Genomic DNA, 21,469 nt, shown 5'->3' with positions numbered 1-21,469 from the left:
GTAAAGCTAATGATCAGCCATAACATTAAAACCACCTCCTTGTTTCTACTCACTGTCCATTTTATCAGCTCCACTTACCATATAGAAGCACTTTGTAGTTATTCAGTTACTGACTGTAGTCCATCTGTTTTTCTGCATACTTTGTTAGCCCCCTTTCATGCTGTTCTTTAATGGTCAGGACTCTCCCAGGACCAGTACAGGGTAGGTATTATTTGGGTGGTGGGTCATTCTCAGCACTGCAGTGACATGGTGATGGTGTGTTAGTGTGTGTTGTGCTGGTATGAGTGGATCAGACACAGAAGCGCTGCTGGAGTTTTTAAACACCTCACTGTCACTGCTGGATTGCAACAGCGCTTTGTAGGCAGCGTCCTATGACCACTGATTAAAGTCTAGAAGATGACCGACTCAAACAGCAGCATGGACCAGCTAGGTAGGAGTGTCTAATAGAGTGGACGGTGAGTGGACATGGTTTTTAAAAACTCCAGCAGCACTGCTGTGTCTGATCCACTCATACCAGCACAACACACCTAACACACACTAAGACACCACCACCATGTCAGTGTCACTGCACTGCTGAGAATGATCCACCACCTAAATAATACCTGCTCTGTGGTGGTCCTGGGTGAGTCCTGACCATTAAAGAACAGAGTTAAAGCAGGCTAAAAAGGTATGAAGAGAAACAGTTGGACTATAGTCAGTAATTGTAGAACTACAAAGTAACATACAAAGTATGGTAAGTGGACCTGATAAAATGGACAGTGAGTGTAGAAACAAGGAGGTGGTTTTATTGTTATGGCTGATCAGTGTATAGTGCCTTTCACATACTTTTATTTCACTTGACTGGAAGGTGCCACAATTATTGCCACCACTGTGTTTACTACTTTGTACAATCTTCCTTTAACAATAAAACAGCACTTAGTTGTCTCAGTTAACATCTTATATGGTTTAAAAAAGAGTAGGGACCATTCTCTTTACAGAATATCCCCAGACTGTCCAGGATCCAGGTCCTCTCCTGTTTAGTTCATCCCACAGGTTTTAGATTGGCATGATCCTGTTCCAACATGACAAAGAGCGTCCTGTTGACCTCAACCTGATAGAACACCTTTAGGATGAATAAGAGCAGAGACCGTGAACCAGGCCTTCTCGTCCAACATCAGTGTCTGACCTCACAAATGTGCTTCTGGAAGAATGGTCTAAAATTCCTATAAGCACACTCCTAAACCTTGTGGAAAGCCTTCCCAGAAGAGTTGAAGCTGTTATAGCTGCAAAGGGTGTGCCGACATCATATTAAACCCTATGGATTAAGAATAGGATGTCACTCAAGTTCATATGCGTGTGAAGGCAGAGAGCGAATACTTTTGACAATATGGTGTATGTTGTGGATTATTGTCCTGATAGAAGATCCATTTGTTTCTTGGTGCAGGCTAACAGATTTGTAATAAATATACTCAATGATAGGTTCCCAGGGCATGTGAAGGAAAACCAGTCCCACATCGTCACAGCGCATTCATCATACTTAACACTGGGCAAATATTCTTTTCAGTTAAGTCATCCTGTTTGTTAACATACATTAAACACAATGTAATACAAGCCTTTTAAGTATTGATTTTATTAGTCACTCTGTTAAGATAAGAGTTGTATCATTTATACAATGTTCAAATAGAAATAAAAATGTCATGACGACCCACAGCTTTTGAAGTATTAGAGTTGTATTTATGATCTGTAGTGACAATTAATCATACTGCTTTATTACGTAATACGCTGCCTGAACTTTGTTTCCTCGATAGTTAATAATAAGTACTTTTACAACAGTGGATTACAATCCTGACCAGTAAAACCTGTTGTAGTAATCCCTCCTAGAACAGAAGCATCAGATTTTGCTTATTATAATGACCTACAGACTGAATAAGAAAAGGAAAAGACTGTGACTGAACCTTATTGCAGCTATCTGGTCCAAAAAGATGCATGTATCTGTGGAGGACACAGACCACGTACTATGGATTCCAAAAGGTCGCAGACTCCTCTCCGGGCTCCTGGGACTAAATTTGGTGCTGCTCGGAACTGCCCTGTTAGCTGGCAACATCTTTAGTCCTGCGGGGTTTTGGAACCAGGGGCCTGAGCTTTTTCTGCTGATTTTGACAGGGCTCAGTTTACTGTGGATGCTTTGGTATCTGTTGTGGGCTCGCAGACAACCTGGTACCCCAGCTCACGTTGACCATCATGCAGGGAGCGTCATCGTCATGGGTAAATATCAGTTAATGTTGTTTCTTAAATAGCATATTTTGTGTACTTTTTGTTCACTGTTAGTGTTAAACATATTAAAACGTACAAATAATGTTTAGAACTAGAAGCAAAGATTTAAAACAGATTTTTCCCAAATGGGTGTCATTCATTAAGGGAAGGCCCTTGTGATGTTTAATACTGCTAACTAAAATACTTTTTATAGTGCTAAATATTGGTGTTTGATATGAGATTTCTTCATTACATTTACATTTACATTTTTGGCATTTAGCAGATGCTCTTATCCTTACAGAAGTGCTTCCATAGTAAACATTTCATTACTCTAGTTTAAGTAAAACAACAGTCCAAGAACACACATCTGCTGAAACCCTGTTAGAACCCAAGTGCTTTTTTTTTTTTATTATTAATTTATTTTTATTTTTATTATTTTTTTTTTTTTATGAAAAAGAGTGTTAGTAAGTAAGTACAAGTCAGCTTAAGTGCTTAGTAAAAAGGTGAGTTTTTAATAGTTTTTTAAGCCGACAGTAGCAGAGCTGAGATTTTAACTCAGCACAGGTGTGCTAGTGGAATATTTCCCTGCACCACCTGGGAATGCATGTTTTAAATTATCAACTGTATGTATTAAAAATTGTAAAATTACAATTTTGATGCCGATAAATTATTTAAAACAAACAGGGGTAATGTAAACACATGAGAAGATAATTATGAGTGCGATAATTAAAACCAACAGTTTTTAAACTTTAAAAGGTGATCAGTGATTGCTATCATGATTGGATATTAAAAGTGCATTAACTGAAAGTTGTTTGATCAATGTTCACCACTTTCCAAAAAAATAGTCCAACAGTTTAAAAACAACATTTTAAATGAACGATTGCAAGAATTAATTCATGTTTTTTTTTTTTTTTACCAGGCAGCAAACCAATATCAAAAGACTTAAAAATGACTTTCAATCCCTTAGACAGCACTGCATTAAAAACATCTTTCAGTAATAAAGATACACATAGATTTGGTTTATACATTAGAAAACCCTTGTCAATAAATGTAATTTGTCATGTAATCTACAAATGCATAAAAAACTGCACTATGTAATGCCAGAGTGACTTATTAACAACATCCAGATGCTTGTGAATCGACTTTTCCAGGGTTAAGATTATTTAAGATGGACAGACACAAAGTTAAAAGTGTGCTGTGGTTGGATGACTCCATCTTTCAAATTGTTATTGGAAATTTAGAATGTTATATACTCTGGCTTCAAAGCCCAGTCTTAGGGGCATGGGTGTTAATGGCTTGGGCATGGACATGGGTAACTTTCTTTGAACATCTTTGTAGGCACAATTACTGAACAGAATGTGCTGCCATCATGGTAAGGGCTATTTGAGGTCCCTGTTTATTTTAATGAGACAATGCCAACTCACATTGTGCATGTAAGAAAGTCTGCCTGCAGTTCAGCCCTGTCTCTAGGTCAAATATTACTCACAATGTTTGACTCAGTATTTGTGTTATATCCAGCAAAAATGAAGACTTTCATTAGCAACAACTGCAATAATTGTTAGAACATTATTTTTAAAAAAAGGGGACACAAGGGTAAACATGAACCTACCCAATTTTTTTAAGATTGTGTTACAGCGATGAAGTTTACAATTGCTGTGTAAAATAGAAAAAAAAAATTATTTTACATGTACTCATTCATATTTCTTTAATAATAAAAATATAAAATTTCTAGTATGTTGTGGTACTGCAGATTATTGAGGTCAGTGCCATCGGTTTTCTTCTAAGCTTTTTACTGGTAATATGGTCAAATGCTGTGCCACAACATTGTGGTTATTTTTTCACAAATCAGTTCCACTTGTCTTTTACACTCTGCAGTATTTAAGTACACTTGAATACTGTACAATGTACTGTAGTATTCAATGGTATATAGTGTACAACTATGTACACTATATAAATGTTGACAGAAAACATCACACAGATCCAAACCTGTTACCACATATTACTTTCATAAAAATAACTTTTTGGTTGAAAGTAGAAAAGAGGAACCTGGAACATATTTTACGTGACTAAAATGTGTCTGAAATATTTATTCAGCAAGAAGGTTTGTTAGTTGATTCAATTATTTTTTCTTTCAGCTTCATTCTAGATATGGTTGTGGTGATTCTGGCAAATAGAAACCATATCTGTTTGTGGCACCCACTCTTCTAGTTATGGTATAGTAATGGTATAGTTATGGTATAGTGCCACTATATAAACTGAAGCCAGTAACTTAAACATTGAAATAAACGTTTTTCACTCATAAAGATGGGCGGCACAGTGGCTTGATGGGTGGCGCTACAGCAAGAAGGTCCAGGGTTTGATTCCAGCTGGAGCAGTCTGGGTCCTTTATGTGTGGAGTTTGCATGTTCTCTCCGTGTCTGTGTGTGTTTTCTCCGGGAGCTGAAGTTTCCTTCCATGGTCCAAAAACATGCAGTCAGATTAACTGGTGACAAAATTGCCGTGTGTGTGTGTGTGTGTGTGTGTGTGCGTGTGCGTGCGCGTTTGCCCTGTGATGGACTGCCGACCTATCCAGGGTATTTCCTGCCTTTTGCTGAGAGAATTGGACCCACTGTGACCCTGAATAAGATAAAGCGGTGGTAAAACAGTAACACCCTGAATGGGACCCCTGTCCATCGCAGGGTGGACACACACACACACACCCATTCACCTATAGGGCAATTTAGTGTCTCCAATTAACCTGACTGCATGTTTTTGGACTGTGGGAGGAAACTGATATTATTGATAATTACTGGATTTTTGTCAGTATAATATTAAGTATATAAAATCTAATTTATGTACATAATTTTTAATATGTAATTTATGTACATAATTATTTAGTAACTCACAATATCTACTTTTACTATACACTTAAGGCTTGTAGATGAATAACCTAAAATTATTTCTTTTTTTTTTTTTTTTTTTTTTTACATTTTTTATGCATCAAAAAAATCTATTTATATTGTTTTTATATGGAACTAAAAAGCACGTCAGTGCAAAAGTGGTGTGTTTTTTTACTGAATGTCTTTTTTCACTAAAATAAAGTCTCTGTCTACTAAAGCAAACAGTTATTAAAGCATTATTCCATTATTTAAATGTGAAGTCAACAGTCTGCTTTGTAATTCATTTTCTGCGTTGATTGTTGTCTTTGTGTGTCTTTCTTATATTGCTTGTGCATACGACTCCTGTGCCAGTGGTGCTCATGGTTTTTGCTGTGATAAGTCTGTTGCTGTGTGTGTTCCGGATGGGCTACTACCTGCTGATGAAAGACTGCAAAATAATAGTTCAGATCATCCTGTCCTTCATGCAGGCTCCCTTCTTTTTACTGCAGGTAACAGAACTATACAAAACAACTTAATGAAAATTGATTTAAATGTCAACAGAATATGATCATTACTGCTTAACTAGACGAATAACCAAACAAGCAAACTCGAATATTTACAATATTTAAAATACAATATAAATATAATTATAATGTAACATGAGCATAAAATAACTTTGTGTTGGTGTGGCAAAGCTTTGTGGAGCATCCATACAGTTTTCTGTTTCTTAACAAACAAATAAACATGGACCATGCTAAATTGCCCCTTGGTCTAAGAGAGTGTGAAAAAGTGAGTAAAAATTTTATGTTGTGCAATAGACATATACTGTATATGTACTGTATATATCTTGTATCTTTTATCCATTGTTGTCAAGTAGTAGTAGTAATAATAATAATAATAATAATAACGATAATAATAATAACAACAACAAAACAACAATAACAATAACAACAATAACAATAATAATAATAATAATAACAAAACAACAATAATAACAACAACAACAATCACAACAACAATAACAATAATAATAATAACAATAATAATAACAATAACAATAACAACAATAATAATAATAACAATAACAATAATAAAAATAATAACAATAATAATAATAATAATTATTATTATTATTATAAAAACAACAACAGCAACAGCAACAGCAGCAGCAGCAGCAGCAGCAGCAGCAGCATAATAATAATAGGTAGCACGGTGGCTAGCACTGTTGCCTCACAGCAAGAAGGTCCTGGGTTTGATTTCCAGCAGTCTAGGTTCTTTCTGTGTGGAGTTTGCATGTTCTCCCCATGACTCTGTGGGTTTCCTGAAGAAGAAGATAGAAGAAGATATACTTTATTTGTCATATATACATATACAGTACAATGAAATTTCTTCGCATATTCAAACAAGCTGGGGTCAGAGCCATCGTACGGCCATCAAACAGCGCCCCTGGTGCAGACAGAGTTAAGGGCCTTGCTCAAGGACCCAACAGTGGCTGCATAGCAGAGCCTGGATTTAAACCGCCAATCTTCCGGTTGATAGCCCAAAGCTCTACCCACTAGGCTACCACTGTCCCTAGAAGAAAAATGAACCTCTGTGAGTTTCACATGTTGACCAATTGAGGCACCGCTGGGATAATAATAATACCTCCAGGTGCTCCGGTTTTCTCCCACAGTCCAAAGACATGCAGTCAAATTAATTGAAGATACTAAAGTCCCCCTAGGTGTGTGAATGTATGTGTGTTTGCCCTGTGATGGACTGGCAACCCGCCCAGCAAGTTTCATACCTTTCGTCCAGTGAATTGTACCCATCGTGACCCTGAATCGGATAAAGTGGTGGTAAAACAGACAATGGATGAATGAATAAATAATGATAAGCATAATCATAGCCTCATTATTGACCATTACATAGCTATAAATAAATGTGTGCTTGCTATAAAAATATCCATTGTACTTTACATTGCACATAAATTACTGTCTTCTACAAATAGATAAATAGATGTTTAAAAGTCAATGTTAAATTGAATTAATTATTAATTAGGGTAAAGTTTTTCAGAAGCAGCAATAATTCTTAGACAGTCATAGTGAAACAAAAATGCACTGCTTCAAATTTGAAGCCTATAATTTAGTTTATGTAATTGATTTATACACCTGTAGGCAATGGGTTTACATAACACCACTCAATAAACATGAGGAGTGTGTAGGTACTTATGCATATGCATAGTGTTTCTTTATCTCTTATCACTTTTTGAAGAGGTTTAATAAATATAACGTGCTGGTAGGAAGTAGTTTATAGGTTTTGGGTATTTAAAAAGCAATTAGGTGATAAACTTTGTGCTATAATTATTGTTATGTTTTACTTACCTGTCTCTCTTTTCCCAGACGTATTTTCTGTGGGCTCACTCCAAAGACTGCATTCACAACCACAAAGGGCTCATAAGGTGACCTGTCATCCTCTGTTCATTATGGATTATCATTTCATTTTCCATTTTAATTGTCATCAACTGCTTGTTACCACTGTGAACCCCCGACAAGGTATCTCAGTGGTTCCCCTCTTCCCCATAGCCAATTATGTCTGTAGATGCTAGGCCAGCCAGCAGCATCACCGACATCTGAACCTGGGTCTCAGTGGTAGCACTGTCGCCTCAGAACAAGACGGTCATGGGTTCGATCCCCAGGCGGGGCGGTCCGGGTCCTTTCTTTGCGGAATTTGCATGTTCTCCCCGTGTCTGTGTGGGTTTCCTCTGGGAGCTCCGGTTTCCTCCCGCAGTCCAAAACCATGCAGTCAGGTTAATTGGAGACACTGAATTGCCCTTTAGGTGAATGGGTGTGTGTGTGTCTGCCCTGCAATGGACTGGCGCCCTGTCCAGGGTGTTACTGTGTGCTTTGTGGCCCTGATTGGATAAGCGGTTAAGAGAGTGAGTGAGTGAGTGAGCTTTATCCTCGACAGGGTTGCACTAGGACTGTTCCCATCGTGAAACACTGACCGCAGGACAGGAAAACCCTGTACATGGCACCAGTCTGTCACCCAGACATATCAAATTATATCTGTAGGTGCCAGGCCAATCAGTAGTGTGGCTGCCATCTAAATCTGGATCTCAGCAGTGGTGGGATAGCAAAATAGTCCACTGTGCACCCAAGTGCATATTTTTGATTATCATTATAATACAGTAACACACACACATATTTCTTTCTCTGTCTTGTTCAGTCTCTGTATGTGTGTGTTTATGTGTGTTATACTCAGGTTGGGGTTGATGCTGACAGTGTGTGTGGACATATTGCTGTGGTTCTCTGGGGTAACAGATGATTCCGTGCATATGGAAATAGAACTGGAGAATCAAGACAAATACAACAGTACTCTTCATGTGTCGGCTCTAGAACAGGCAAAACCAGGTAGAGTTTACAATAAGTTTGCAACGTGTCCTTAATTTTGGCTGTTTTTATGTTTTATATGAATTATCAGAGTTTGTAATGATATGTATTGGAGATGGTAAGAGCTGCATTAATGTGAGGGTTAATGACAAAAACATTGTATGCTGAGTTTTTAAATAATAATTAAAAGATAAATATCCTCAGAAATAAATTAAATACATTATATTTCAGCTTAGAAATGTGTAAAATTATATATATTTTTAAATCTTTTAGTGTCTACACATCATAAAACAATATTTGTAGTGTCTGAACAGTATAAAATTTCAGATAGTGGACAGAAAAATTGAAACATCATAAAAAGAGAGCTTGACTAAAATCACAATTAAAAATTTGCCAATTAATATATACTGTATATGTATATATGCACACCAATCAACCATAACATTAAAACCACCTCCTTGTTTCTAAACACATTGTCTATTGTATCAGCTCCACTTACCGTCTAGAAGCACTTTGTAGTTCTACAATTACTGACTGTAGTCCATCTATTTCTCTACATACTGTTTTAGCCTGGTTTCACCCTGTTCTTAAATGGCAAGGACCCCCACAGGACCACCACAGAGTAGGTATTATTTAGATGGTGGATCATTCTCAGCACTGCAGTGACACTGACATGGTGGTGGTGTGTTAGTGTGTGTTGTGCTGGTATAAGTGGATCAGACACAGCAGCGCTGCTGGAGTTTTTAAATACCGTGTCCACTCACTGTCCACTCTATTAGACACTCTTACCTAGTTGGTCCACCTTGTAGATGTAAAGTCAGAGACGATCGCTCATCTATTGCTGCTGTTTGAGTTGGTCATCTTCTTGACCTTCATCAGTGGTCACAGGACGCTGCCCACAGGGCGCTGTTGGCTGGATGTATTTTTGTTTGGTAGACTATTCTCAGTCCTGAGAATGATTCCCCACCTAAATAATACCTGCTCTGTAGTGGTCCTGGCCATTGAAGAACAGCATGAAAGGGGGCTAACAAAGTATGTAGATAAACAGATGGACTACAGTCAGTAATTGCAGAACTACAAAGTGCGTGTAAAAACAAGGAGGTGGTCATAACGTTATGGCTGGAGGACAGAAGAGCTTCTTAAAGAAGAAGTTACAGGTCTGTGAGAGCCAGAAATCTTGCTTGTTTGTGGGTGACCAAATACTTATTTTCCACCATAATTTACAAATAAATTCTTAAAAAATTCTATATATACAGTGTATCACAAAAGTGAGTACACCCCTCACATTTCTGCAGATATTTAAGTATATCTTTTCATGGGACAACACTGACAAAATGACACTTTGACACAATGAAAAGTAGTCTGTGTGCAGCTTATATAACAGTGTAAATTTATTCTTCCCTCAAAATAACTCAATATACAGCCATTAATCTCTAAACCACCGGCAACAAAAGTGAGTACACCCCTTAGTGAAAGTTCCTGAAGTGTCAATATTTTGTGTGGCCACCATTATTTCCCAGAACTGCCTTAACTCTCCTGAGCATGGAGTTTACCAGAGCTTCACAGGTTGCCACTAGAATGCTTTTCCACTCCTCCATGACGACATCACGGAGCTGGCGGATATTCGAGACTTTGCGCTCCCCCACCTTCCGCTTGAGGATGCCCCAAAGATGTTCTATTGGGTTTAGGTCTGGAGACATGCTTGGCCAGTCCATCACCTTTACCCTCAGCCTCTTCAATAAAGCAGTGGTCGTCTTAGAGGTGTGTTTGGGGTCATTATCATGCTGGAACACTGCCCTGCGACCAGTTTCCGGAGGGAGGGGATCATGCTCTGCTTCAGTATTTCACAGTACATATTGGAGTTTATGTGTCCCTCAATGAAATGTAACTCCCCAACACCTGCTGCACTCATGCAGCCCCAGACCATGGCATTCCCACCACCATGCTTGACTGTAGGCATGACACACTTATCTTTGTACTCCTCACCTGATTGCCGCCACACATGCTTGAGACCATCTGAACCAAACAAATTAATCTTGGTCTCATCAGACCATAGGACATGGTTCCAGTAATCCATGTCCTTTGTTGATATGTCTTCAGCAAACTGTTTGCGGGCTTTCTTGTGTAGAGACTTCAGAAGAGGCTTCCTTCTGGGGTGACAGCCATGCAGACCAATTTGATGTAGTGTGCGGCGTATGGTCTGAGCACTGACAGGCTGACCCCCCACCTTTTCAATCTCTGCAGCAATGCTGACAGTACTCCTGCGCCTATCTTTCAAAGACAGCAGTTGGATGTGACGCTGAGCACGTGCACTCAGCTTCTTTGGACGACCAACGCGAGGTCTGTTCTGAGTGGACCCTGCTCTTTTAAAACGCTGGATGATCTTGGCCACTGTGCTGCAGCTCAGTTTCAGGGTGTTGGCAATCTTCTTGTAGCCTTGGCCATCTTCATGTAGCGCAACACTTCGTCTTTTAAGATCCTCAGAGAGTTCTTTGCCATGAGGTGCCATGTTGGAACTTTCAGTGACCAGTATGAGAGAGTGTGAGAGCTGTACTACTAAATTGAACACACCTGCTCCCTATGCACACCTGAGACCTAGTAACACTAACAAATCACATGACATTTTGGAGGGAAAATGACAAGCAGTGCTCAATTTGGACATTTAGGGGTGTAGTCTCTTAGGGGTGTACTCACTTTTGTTGCCGGTGGTTTAGACATTAATGGCTGTATATTGAGTTATTTTGAGGGAAGAATAAATTTACACTGTTATATAAGCTGCACACAGACTACTTTTCATTGTGTGAAAGTGTCATTTTGTCAGTGTTGTCCCATGAAAAGATATACTTAAATATCTGCAGAAATGTGAGGGGTGTACTCACTTTTGTGATACACTGTATTAGGCAGCAAGTGAACATTTTATCCTCAAAGTTGATGTGTTAGAAGCAGGAAAAATGGGCAAGCGTGAGGATTTAAGTGAGTTTGAAAAGGGCCAAATTGTGATGGCTAAACGACTGGACTGCAGGTCCTCTCGGGTGTTTCCGGTCTGCAGTGGTCAGTATCTATCAAAAGTGGTCCAAGGAAGGAACAGTGGTAAACTGGCGACAGGGTCATGGGCGGCCAAGGCTCATTGCATGTGGGGAGCGAAGGCTGGCCCATGTGGTCCGAGACGAGCTACTGTAGCTCAAATTGCTAAAGAAGTATGGAGCTGCATAGCCGCAGACCAGTCAGGGTGCCCATGCTGACCCCTGTCCACCTCCGAAAGCGCCAACAATGGGCACGTGAGCATTGGAACTGGAAAACTGAGCAATGGAAGAAGGTGGCATGGTCTGATAAATCACATTTTCTTTTACATCACGAGGATGGCCGGGTGTGTGTGCGTCGCTTACCTGGGGAACACATGGCACCAGGATGCACTATGGGAAGAAGGCAAGCTGGCGGAGGCAGCATGATGCCTTGGGTAATTTTCTGCTGGGCAACCTTGGGTCCTGCCATCCATGTGGATGTTACTTTGACACGTACCTTTCAGCAGGTAAATGCCGCAAAGCAAAAATGCTTCAGGAATGGTTTGAGGAGCACAATAACGAGTTTGAGGTGTTGACTTGGCCTCCAAATTCCCCAGATCTCAATCCAATCGAGCGTCTGTGGGATGTGCTGGACAAACAAGTCCGATACATTGAGGCCCCACATCACAACTTACAGAAGTTAAAGGATCTGCTGCTAACATCTTGGTGCCAGATACCACAGCACACCTTTAGGGGTCTGTTGGAGTCCATGCCTCGATGGGTCAGGGCTGTTTTGGCAGCAAAAGGGGGACCAACAGAATATTAGGAAGGTGGTCATAATGGTATGCCTAATCGGTGTGTATGGGACAGGAAAAATGCAGGACTTAATGTAGAATTATCAAAACACCCTTTTATTTTTTAACAAAATTCCCACAGGTACACAGGTGAATATATACCAGATGATACAGTCATGATTGTGTATAAAAGGGGAAGAAATGATTTGATTTATTTACAACTAAAGAATACAGAGAAATCCCTGTGTAGGCAGTTAAGCCAAAAACCAATACTGAATGCATGTGACCTTTGATTCCTCCCACATCACAAAAAATTGACATGCTTCTCTGTACACTCACACATGCAGAACAATGCATTAAAAAGAAGATGATGTGATTTATTATTTTCATGAATCTTGATTTAACTGATCAAAGTAGAAAGAAAAGATTTCTGGTGTTTTCATTGATCATTGTTGTTTGTAATAAAAAAAGGACATTTAGAGCACCCAGGTGGCGCAGCGGGATATTCCTTGGCGTTGCCAGTCGTCTGAGAGGCATTTAGCGGGCATAATTGGCAGTGCCTGCAGCAGACATGTTTCTGCTAGGGGGCGATGACCGGACTATGTGGGTGGGGAATGCATGGGTGTTCTGCTAAGGGCTGCACGCGGGTCGAAAGAGGTGTGAGCAGCAGTATACCCACCTCAACTGCAATAACAGAGGCTAAATAAGCGTGTGGTGTTTCACAATAAACAGGTGTATTTGTAACTGGTGAGAGAATCATGACTGGGTATCAGAAAAGGGTCCACCAAATATATCAGCCATAACATTAAAATCACCTCTTTGTTTCTACACTCACTGTCCATTGTATCAGCTCCACTTACCATATAGAAGCACTTTGTAGTTCTACAATTACTGACTGTAGTCCATCTATTTCTCTACATACTTTTTTAGCCTGCTTTCACCCTGTTCTTCAATGGTCAGGACCCCCACAGAGCAGGTATTATTTAGATGGTGGATCTTTCTTAGCACTGCAGTGACACTGACATGGTGGTGGTGTGTTAGTGTGTGTTGTGCTGGATTAGACACAGCAGCACTGCTGGAGTTTTTAAATACCCTGTCCATTCACTGTCCACTCTATTAGACACTCCTACCTAGTTGGTCCACCTTGTAGATGTAAAGTCAGAGACGATCGCTCATCTATCACTGCTGTTTGAGTCGGTCATCTTCTAGACCTTCATCAGTGGTCACAGGACGCTGCCCACTGGGCACTGTTGGCTGGATATTTTTGGTTGGTGGACAATTCTCAGTCCAGCAGTGACAGTGAGGTGTATGAAAACTCCAGCAGCATTGTAATGTCTTATCAGCTCATACCATTTTATACAACACACACTAACACACCACCACCATGTCAGTGTCACTGCAGTGCTGAGAATGATCCACCACCTAAATAATACCTGCTCTGTAGTGGTCCTGGGAGAGTCCTGACCATTGAAGAACAACATGAAAGGGAGCTAACAAAGCATGCATAGAAACAGATGGACTACAGTCAGTAATTGTAGAACTACAAAGTGCTTCTATATGGTAAGTGGAGCTGATAAAATGGACAGTGAGTGTACAATCAAGCAGGTGGTCATAATGTTACTTGTGAAACTTTATTACTCATACACACTTAAATATTTTTCATGTGCATCTTTGACACTACATATTGTAAAGAAGCATTTTCTTTATGTCACAAGTGTCCACATGTGATCATGTAAAATATATATGGTTTCAGTGTTTCAGTGCTCTGATTGAATTAGATTTTGAGCTCCTCTGTGTCTGTGTTTCTGTTTTCTGTTAAGCAGCTCTGGTTTATCCCAGCGTTTGGAGCCCACCCACAACTTCAGACTGGAGCTGGAAAGCAGTTCTTTGGATTCTCTGCGTGGTTTGTGCTGGTGAACCTCGGACAGCCTCTTAACGTGTTCTATAGAATGCACTCAACAGGGGCTCTGATGGAACTGCTCACCTTAACCCTTGTATTGTGTTAGAAAGCTGCCCACGTCTTTAGTGTTAGCGGGTCAAATTTGACCAGATTTAAATCAGCCTGAAATTACTCAAAAACAATAGTTATCATCCAATTTTGTTTCTCACCTCATAGCTAACTTAGTTTGTATTTAAATCCATGTAAACACTGTTTTCAATTTTATTTTTTTGGCTTCATAAACTTTTCATCTCACAATATACCACTCGTTTTCAATAAAAAAAAAAACTGTTTAAATTCACTATAGTGAATTTCCTATAGTGAAGAAACAATGTAAGAATATGATCTGAGTCTAATAGACTAATATCAGATATATAATAACTAATATATTTTTTTTAATCTTAACATTATTATCTATAGTGACATCTGTGCTGCTACGGGTCAATTTTGACCCGTATAGATTGGAAAAAGGCAAAAAGTCCTTTCTCTTTCATAAAACCAACTTTATTTTACTCAGAATAGCAAGTGCAAATTGAAAATTAAACTATAAATTGAACATTAAAAAACAATATTTTGTGTGTGTGTGTGTTGTTTACATGCATATATCACAGTATGTGATTGTTTTAGTGTGCTCCTTGCAGATGTGTTTCTTACATGTGTGGCAAGTGGTGCTAGTTTTTCTGTCCTTGTTGAAGGGGCAGGACTGGCACCTCTTTCTCTTGTTCCCCCTGGCATCGTCTGTCTGGTTCCTTGTGCAGGATGCTGGTGTGGGTGTAGCCTGAAGCTCTCTCACCAAATTGACAGAGGCTTGGTTTCGGGGCAGCTGCTGGCGTCTTTCAATGTGGGGATATACCAGAGTCCTCCCCAACTCCTCCAGAAAAGTTTGACACAAATGTGGTTCTCTCTAAGAATGCAAACTTCGAGAAGAGAGGTGCCCTGTCCTTTGTTCCAAGAAGTGCAAGAGGATGCTCAGGTTTGTTTTTCATGACTGTTCCCACCATGGTCAGCTTCTTCTTCAGCAGTTCTTGGCCAAGGTCATAGGACGTGAAAAAAAAATCGCATGTTATATTGTGCCCCTGAAGACCATTTGTCATGTCTAGGACCGCTTGCGCGTGCGTGCGTGCGTGCGTGCGCGCGTGCGCGTGTGTGTGCAAATTGAGCCATATTTGATCCACAGAGCAACCCACACCTTTTATGTGATGGATGCAACAGTATTCTACAGTATAACATTACAAATGTCACTTGTTTTTTTTTTTATTAGAGACATTCAGAATGGACTAAAATGATGAAAATTTCTTTTGTTGTGTTAAAATAGCTGTTTCTGGGGATATCATGAAATCTTGTTCCAATACAAAAAAGCAAAGGGTACTTTTTACATACCTGAACTTAAAAACGGGTCAAATTTGACCCAAACACAACATAAGGGTTAATATAAAAAGTTAATTATGTACTTTATTTTTACACACACACACACACACACGTTCCTTTAATCCAATCTGTTTATTTCCTTTGGTTATGGATGAGTCTTGTCTTGTTCTATTAGATTTAAGTGCAGTGTTTGATACTAAATATAATATATTACAAGGGTCAGTGTTGGGACCTCTGTAATTTACATTCTATCATCAGGAAAATTATTTGTTAATACTGCATCATTTTTCATTGTCATGCAGACCATGTATAGTTGTATATATCAGCCACATGTAACAAAATAGCACTCCTAATTAAAATATTTTTATTTGTTCGATTCGAGGACACAAGAGATAAGTGACCCTGTGCTAAACCCTGATGTTTTTTTTCTATGAAACCCAGCTGAACTGAAAAAAATAAAAAATAAAACACATTTGTAATATAACTAAATAATATTATTATTATAAATAACAAATATACTTACTATTAATAAAACTATATATACAGTGTATCACAAAAGTGAGTACACCCCTCACATTTCTGCAAATATTTCATTATATCTTTTCATGGGACAACACTATAGAAATAAAACTTGGATATAAGTTAGAGTAGTCAGTGTACAGCTTGTATAGCAGTGTAGATTTACTGTCTTCTGAAAATAACTCAACACACAGCCATTAATGTCTAAATAGCTGCAACATAAGTGAGTACACCCCACAGTGAACATGTCCAAATTGAGCCCAAAGTGTCAATATTTTGTGTGACCACCATTATTATCCAGCACTGCCTTAACCCTCCTGGGCATGGAATTCACCAGAGCTGCACAGGTTGCTACTGGAATCCTCTTCCACTCCTCCATGATGACATCACGGAGCTGGTGGATGTTAGACACCTTGAACTCCTCCACCTTCCACTTGAGGATGCGCCACAGGTGCTCAATTGGGTTTAGTCCATCACCTTTACCTTCAGCTTCCTCAGCAAGGCAGTTGTCATCTTGGAGGTTGTGTTTGGGGTCGTTATCCTGTTGGAAAACTGCCATGAGACCCAGTTTTCGAAGGGAGGGGATCATGCTCTGTTTCAGAATGTCACAGTACATGTTGGAATTCATGTTTCCCTCAATGAACTGCAGCTCCCCAGTGCCAGCAACACTCATGCAGCCCAAGACCATGATGCTACCACCACCATGCTTGACTGTAGGCAAGATACAGTTGTCTTGGTACTCCTCACCAGGGCGCCGCCACACATGCTGGACACCATCTGAGCCAAACAAGTTTATCTTGGTCTCGTCAGACCACAGGGCATTCCAGTAATCCATGTTCTTGGACTGCTTGTCTTCAGCAAACTGTTTGCGGGCTTTCTTGTGCGTCAGCTTCCTTCTGGGATGACGACCATGCAGACCGAGTTGATGCAGTGTGCGGCGTATGGTCTGAGCACTGACAGACTGACCTCCCACGTCTTCAACCTCTGCAGCAATGCTGGCAGCACTCATGTGTCTATTTTTTAAAGCCAACCTCTGGATATGACGCCGAACACGTGGACTCAACTTCTTTGGTCGACCCTGGCGAAGCCTGTTCCGAGTGGAACCTGTCCTGGAAAACCGCTGTATGACCTTGGCCACCATGCTGTAGCTCAGTTTCAGGGTGTTAGCAATCTTCTTATAGCTTAGGCCATCTTTGTGGAGAGCAACAATTCTATTTCTCACATCCTCAGAGAGTTCTTTGCCATGAGGTGCCATGTTGAATATCCAGTGGCCAGTATGAGAGAATTGTACCCAAAACACCAAATTAAACAGCCCTGCTCCCCATTTACACCTGGGACCTTGACACATGACACCAGGGAGGGACAACGACACATTTGGGCACAATTTGGACATGTTCACTGTGGGGTGTGCTCACTTATGTTGCCAGCTATTTAGACATTAATGGCTGTGTGTTGAGTTATTTTCAGAAGACAGTAAATCTACACTGCTATACAAGCTGTACACTGACTACTCTAAGTTATATCCAAGTGTCATGTCTATAGTGTTGTCCCATGAAAAGATATAATGAAATATTTGCAGAAATGTGAGGGGTGTACTCACTTTTGTGATACACTGTATATACATATACATACTGTGGCTGCCGTCAGAGGCAAGGTTCCTGTATTTTGGTTCATTATTATTTAATGTTCTGATAAGAAGTGTAATAATATATATTTAAGTTTGATATTAAAGGTGCAGTAAAGAATAAGTTACAACTTTAAGTAAATTCTTGTAATTAAGGTTCATATATTTGTGTAAATGAGATGAGTAAACATTAAAATGTAAAGGAACTTATTCTTTTGTTCCGCATGCCACTTGTTGCTCCGGGGGTAAGGTTGAGTGGTGCACTTATAAGGCACCTGAAGCGTTTTTGCGTGACACGTCTGTAAGAGACTACTCATAAGGATTGTATTATAAGAAGCTGTATAATATTATCTTTATTCCTCTGGAGTTAATGCGGCCAATGAGGTACGGTTTATTGTTTTAATTACGTCTTTTATTCCTGTAAATTCGCGATGTTTGCCGTGAGCTGATTTAGGTTGTGTTTTTCCTTTGTTAGTTCTGACGGCGTTTTTTGAGGCACTGATAAGGCATGAAACAAAGACATGTGAGCCACAATAAATGTCTGTTGAAACCAAAGGAACGCAGTTGAGCCTTTATTGAACTCGAGAGGAGTAACACATACACTAAGTATTTGCTCGTCTGCCTTCACACGCATATGAACTTGAGGGTTTAATAGGATGTCAGCTCACCCTTTGCAGCTATAACAGCTTCAACTCTTCTGGAAAGGCTTTCCACAAGGTTTAGAAGTGTGCTTATGGGAATTTTTGACAATTCTTCCAGAAGCACATTTGTGAGATCAGACACTGATGTTGGATGAGAAGGCCTGGCTCGCAGTCACGGCTCTAATTCATCCCAAAGGTGTTCTATTGGGTTGAGGTCAGGACTCATCCATGTCTTTATGGACCTTGCTTTGTGCATTGGTGCGCAGTCATGTTGGAACAGGAAGGGGCCATCCCCAAACTGTTCCCACAAAGTTGGGAGCATGAAATTGTTTAAAATCTCTTGGTACGCTGAAGCATTAAGAGTTCCTTTCACTGGAAGTAAGGGGTCGAGCCCGACTCCTGAAACACAACCCCACACCATAATCCCCCCTCCACCAAACTTTACACTCGGCACAATGCAGTCAGACAAGTACCGTTCCCCTGGCAACTGTCAAACCCAGACTCGTCCATCGGATTGCCAGACGGAGAAGCGTGATTTGTCACTTCACTGACAGTAATACCACTGACAGTTGACTGTGGAATATTTAGTAGCGAGGAAATTTCATGACTGGACTTGTTGCACAGGTGGCATCCTATCACGGTACACGCTGGAATTCACAGAGCTCCTGAGAACGACCCATTGTTTCACTAATGTTTGTAGAAGCAGTCTGCATGCCTAGGTGCTTGGTTTTATACACCTGTGGCCATGGAAGTGATTAGAACACCTGAACTCAGTTATTTGGATGGGTGAGTGAATATTTTTGGCAATATAGTATACTTATTAAATTAGATTATTGAAATTGATAATCAGGTCTGTAAACAACGTCCAGTTTGTTCAAAATAAGATAAAATAATCAAATTATTAAGATAATTATAAAATGCAAATGATTAAGTATGAACAAGTTTGACTCTCAATTAAATTTTGTATAAATGACAAAATCCCCCACTAACCTATAAAGCGCTACATGACCTGGCTTGTAGTATTTGAGTGAATTTTTTGTGCACTACATCACAGCAAAGTTCCTAGAATTCCACAGAAGGGGGGAAGAGCTTTCTCATACATGGTCTTACAATTTTGGAAAAATCCCCACTCTTCAATCTTCAAGTCCATATGAAATATATATTTATTTAAGGCTTTTGGTACAGATGTTTGTAAAATTGGAGGGTGCACCTCTGGTCATGAGGGGTCTGGCATCTGAGCAGTCTGGTGCCCTTATGATCTGTCCAAACATCTGGCTGTGCTAAGCTTCAGCCCAGTGGGACCAGGACTGTCCACTCCAGCTTTAAACAACGGCACAGGTGTTCTTGCTCATAGAGATTTGCAATGATCAGGGATGTTGAGTTTATGTCCTTCTGCCTATGCATACATATGATCACTCAGGTTTGTTGTTGTTGTGATGATGCTTTTTAGGTGGTATTACTTTTGTTATAATTAATTTTTACCCATCTGCCATCTGTTTATTTATTCAAATTAAAATCTAACTGTTATCTTTCATTTTTTTACCTGTTTAATATCTGTTTAAATATCATTTATGCCATCAAAGGAAGATGGGTTCATAATGATACTGGTTTTTCTCTAGTAAGTTTTTTTCTTTCCCCTGTTGCCCTCAGCTTGCTCATTAGGGGTTTTTGGTTCTGGAATCTGTAAAGTTGCTTTTTGACAATGTCCAGTGTAAAAATCACTATACAAAAACTGCATTAATTAGGGTAGTTAATGACCTTTTAATGTCCCCTGGTCCTGGAAGAGTATCTTGTCTTGCTTTTATTAGATTCTAGTGCAGTGTTTGATACTATAGATCATAATATTTTACTAAATATGGTACAAAATAGGTGTTAAAAAAACTGGAACTCATCAGAATTCAATCCTTTTATGACTGACCACTATCAAATTGTACATGTAAATAATAATTGTTTGGAACCTGCCAGTTTAAAATGTGGTGTTCCACAGGGGCCAGTGTTAGGACCTCTATAATTTACATGCAACTACTAGGAAAAATTATTTAAGGGTCTTGCTCGAGGGCCCAGCAGTGGCAACCTGGTAGTGGTAGGGTTTGAACCAATGACTTTATGATTACTAATCCAGTACCTTAACCCCGAGACTATAAACACTTCTAGGAAGAATCAAACAAGAAGCATAATAATTTAATGTTTTATCTTATTATGTTTGGTCTTTGAATTATTTTACATTATCATTGTCGTCACAGCATTTACATAATTTTTTTTTTCTGTATAGAACTCAATTCTGTAATACAGGCAATATGTGTAATACTAATTGTACACACCACTGCATATATTTAATTGTTGATTGCTCCTGTAGAGTTAGTTCGAGCAATTTGATTAATTTTTGGATTTTTATTGGCCGAGGACAAGAAAATCATCCAGTATAAACTAACTTGACCACGTACAACGTCCAGTACGAAAATCGCTTCTCCATAATGTTTGTTTTTTTGCAGATAGAGCAAATACATGCACGTCAAATATACAAACACAAAAGTCAGAACAATAGGAGACGCGTCGTTACGTTGTGCTTGATTTACACTGTCTATATATTAAGTAAATACGTGCATGTCAGCGCATGCACATGCTTGTGTGTTTATTTCCGGTTTAACTAATGGAAAATGTTGATTTCAAAAAATCTATTTCTGCTTGTTTGTTATTTGATTTTTAATCTTTAAACAAATTACGCCCTGTTTTTCAATATTGGTTTTTGAAACGAAAAACGAATGACCCAAGGTACACGGACCGTAACGGTTTTGCAGACCTGCATTCCTACACTCACTGAAACTTTGGATTTAAAATTTTTTTTTAAAAAGCACCTCAATTAGGTCAATCCTATTTATTTTTCTTTTTACAATGGACATTGTCTTAAAGCAACTTTACAGACTCCAGGCCCAACAGACCAAAACCCCTGTTGAGCAAGCCGAGGGCGACAGTGGCAAGGATAATCTCCCTTAAAAATCACAGGAAGAAACCTTGAGAGGAACCAGACTCAGCAGGGACCTCAATCCTCCTTGGGTGTCCTGGAGGATAATTTAAATGAATAGAAGTTATAACTAGCAAAAAACAATAATTGGAGTTCTTTACT

At 39.4% G+C, this 21,469-nt stretch overlaps 1 protein-coding gene and 1 long non-coding RNA gene across 2 annotated transcripts; both read left to right on the top strand.

The window, feature by feature from the left end:
- The first annotated feature begins 1,961 nt into the window (after positions 1-1,961).
- Positions 1,962-14,361, top strand: LOC134300785 (proton channel OTOP3-like). The gene is made up of 5 exons (XM_062985208.1): positions 1,962-2,244; positions 5,463-5,599; positions 7,469-7,527; positions 8,331-8,469; positions 14,078-14,361. The coding sequence occupies exons 1-5, from the start codon at positions 1,962-1,964 to the stop codon at positions 14,258-14,260; spliced, it is 801 nt and encodes a 266-aa protein (XP_062841278.1). The 3' UTR covers positions 14,261-14,361.
- A 3,640-nt stretch (positions 14,362-18,001) lies between these two features.
- On the top strand, positions 18,002-18,259 carry LOC134301363 (uncharacterized). The gene is made up of 2 exons (XR_010007443.1): positions 18,002-18,088; positions 18,180-18,259. It is a non-coding gene; the product is annotated as an uncharacterized LOC134301363 (long non-coding RNA).
- The last annotated feature ends 3,210 nt before the right edge of the window (positions 18,260-21,469 follow it).

This window comes from Trichomycterus rosablanca, chromosome 23 (assembly GCF_030014385.1).
Source record: "Trichomycterus rosablanca isolate fTriRos1 chromosome 23, fTriRos1.hap1, whole genome shotgun sequence".
Taxonomy (NCBI): Eukaryota; Metazoa; Chordata; class Actinopteri; order Siluriformes; family Trichomycteridae; genus Trichomycterus; species Trichomycterus rosablanca.
Note: the sequence above shows the minus strand (reverse complement) of the source record. Positions and strands in the feature narration are given on the sequence as shown.

What these genes read in the sequence shown, in the direction of transcription:
- LOC134300785 (XM_062985208.1), top strand. Translation starts at nt 1,962, where the DNA reads ATGCATGTATCTGTGGAGGACACAGACCACGTACTATGGATTCCAAAA. An exon ending in AACCACAAAGGGCTCATAAG is followed by an intron (nt 7,528 to 8,330) that starts GTGACCTGTCAT and finishes TGTTATACTCAG; the next exon opens with GTTGGGGTTGATGCTGACAG. An exon ending in ATGTGTCGGCTCTAGAACAG is followed by an intron (nt 8,470 to 14,077) that starts GCAAAACCAGGT and finishes TCTGTTAAGCAG; the next exon opens with CTCTGGTTTATCCCAGCGTT.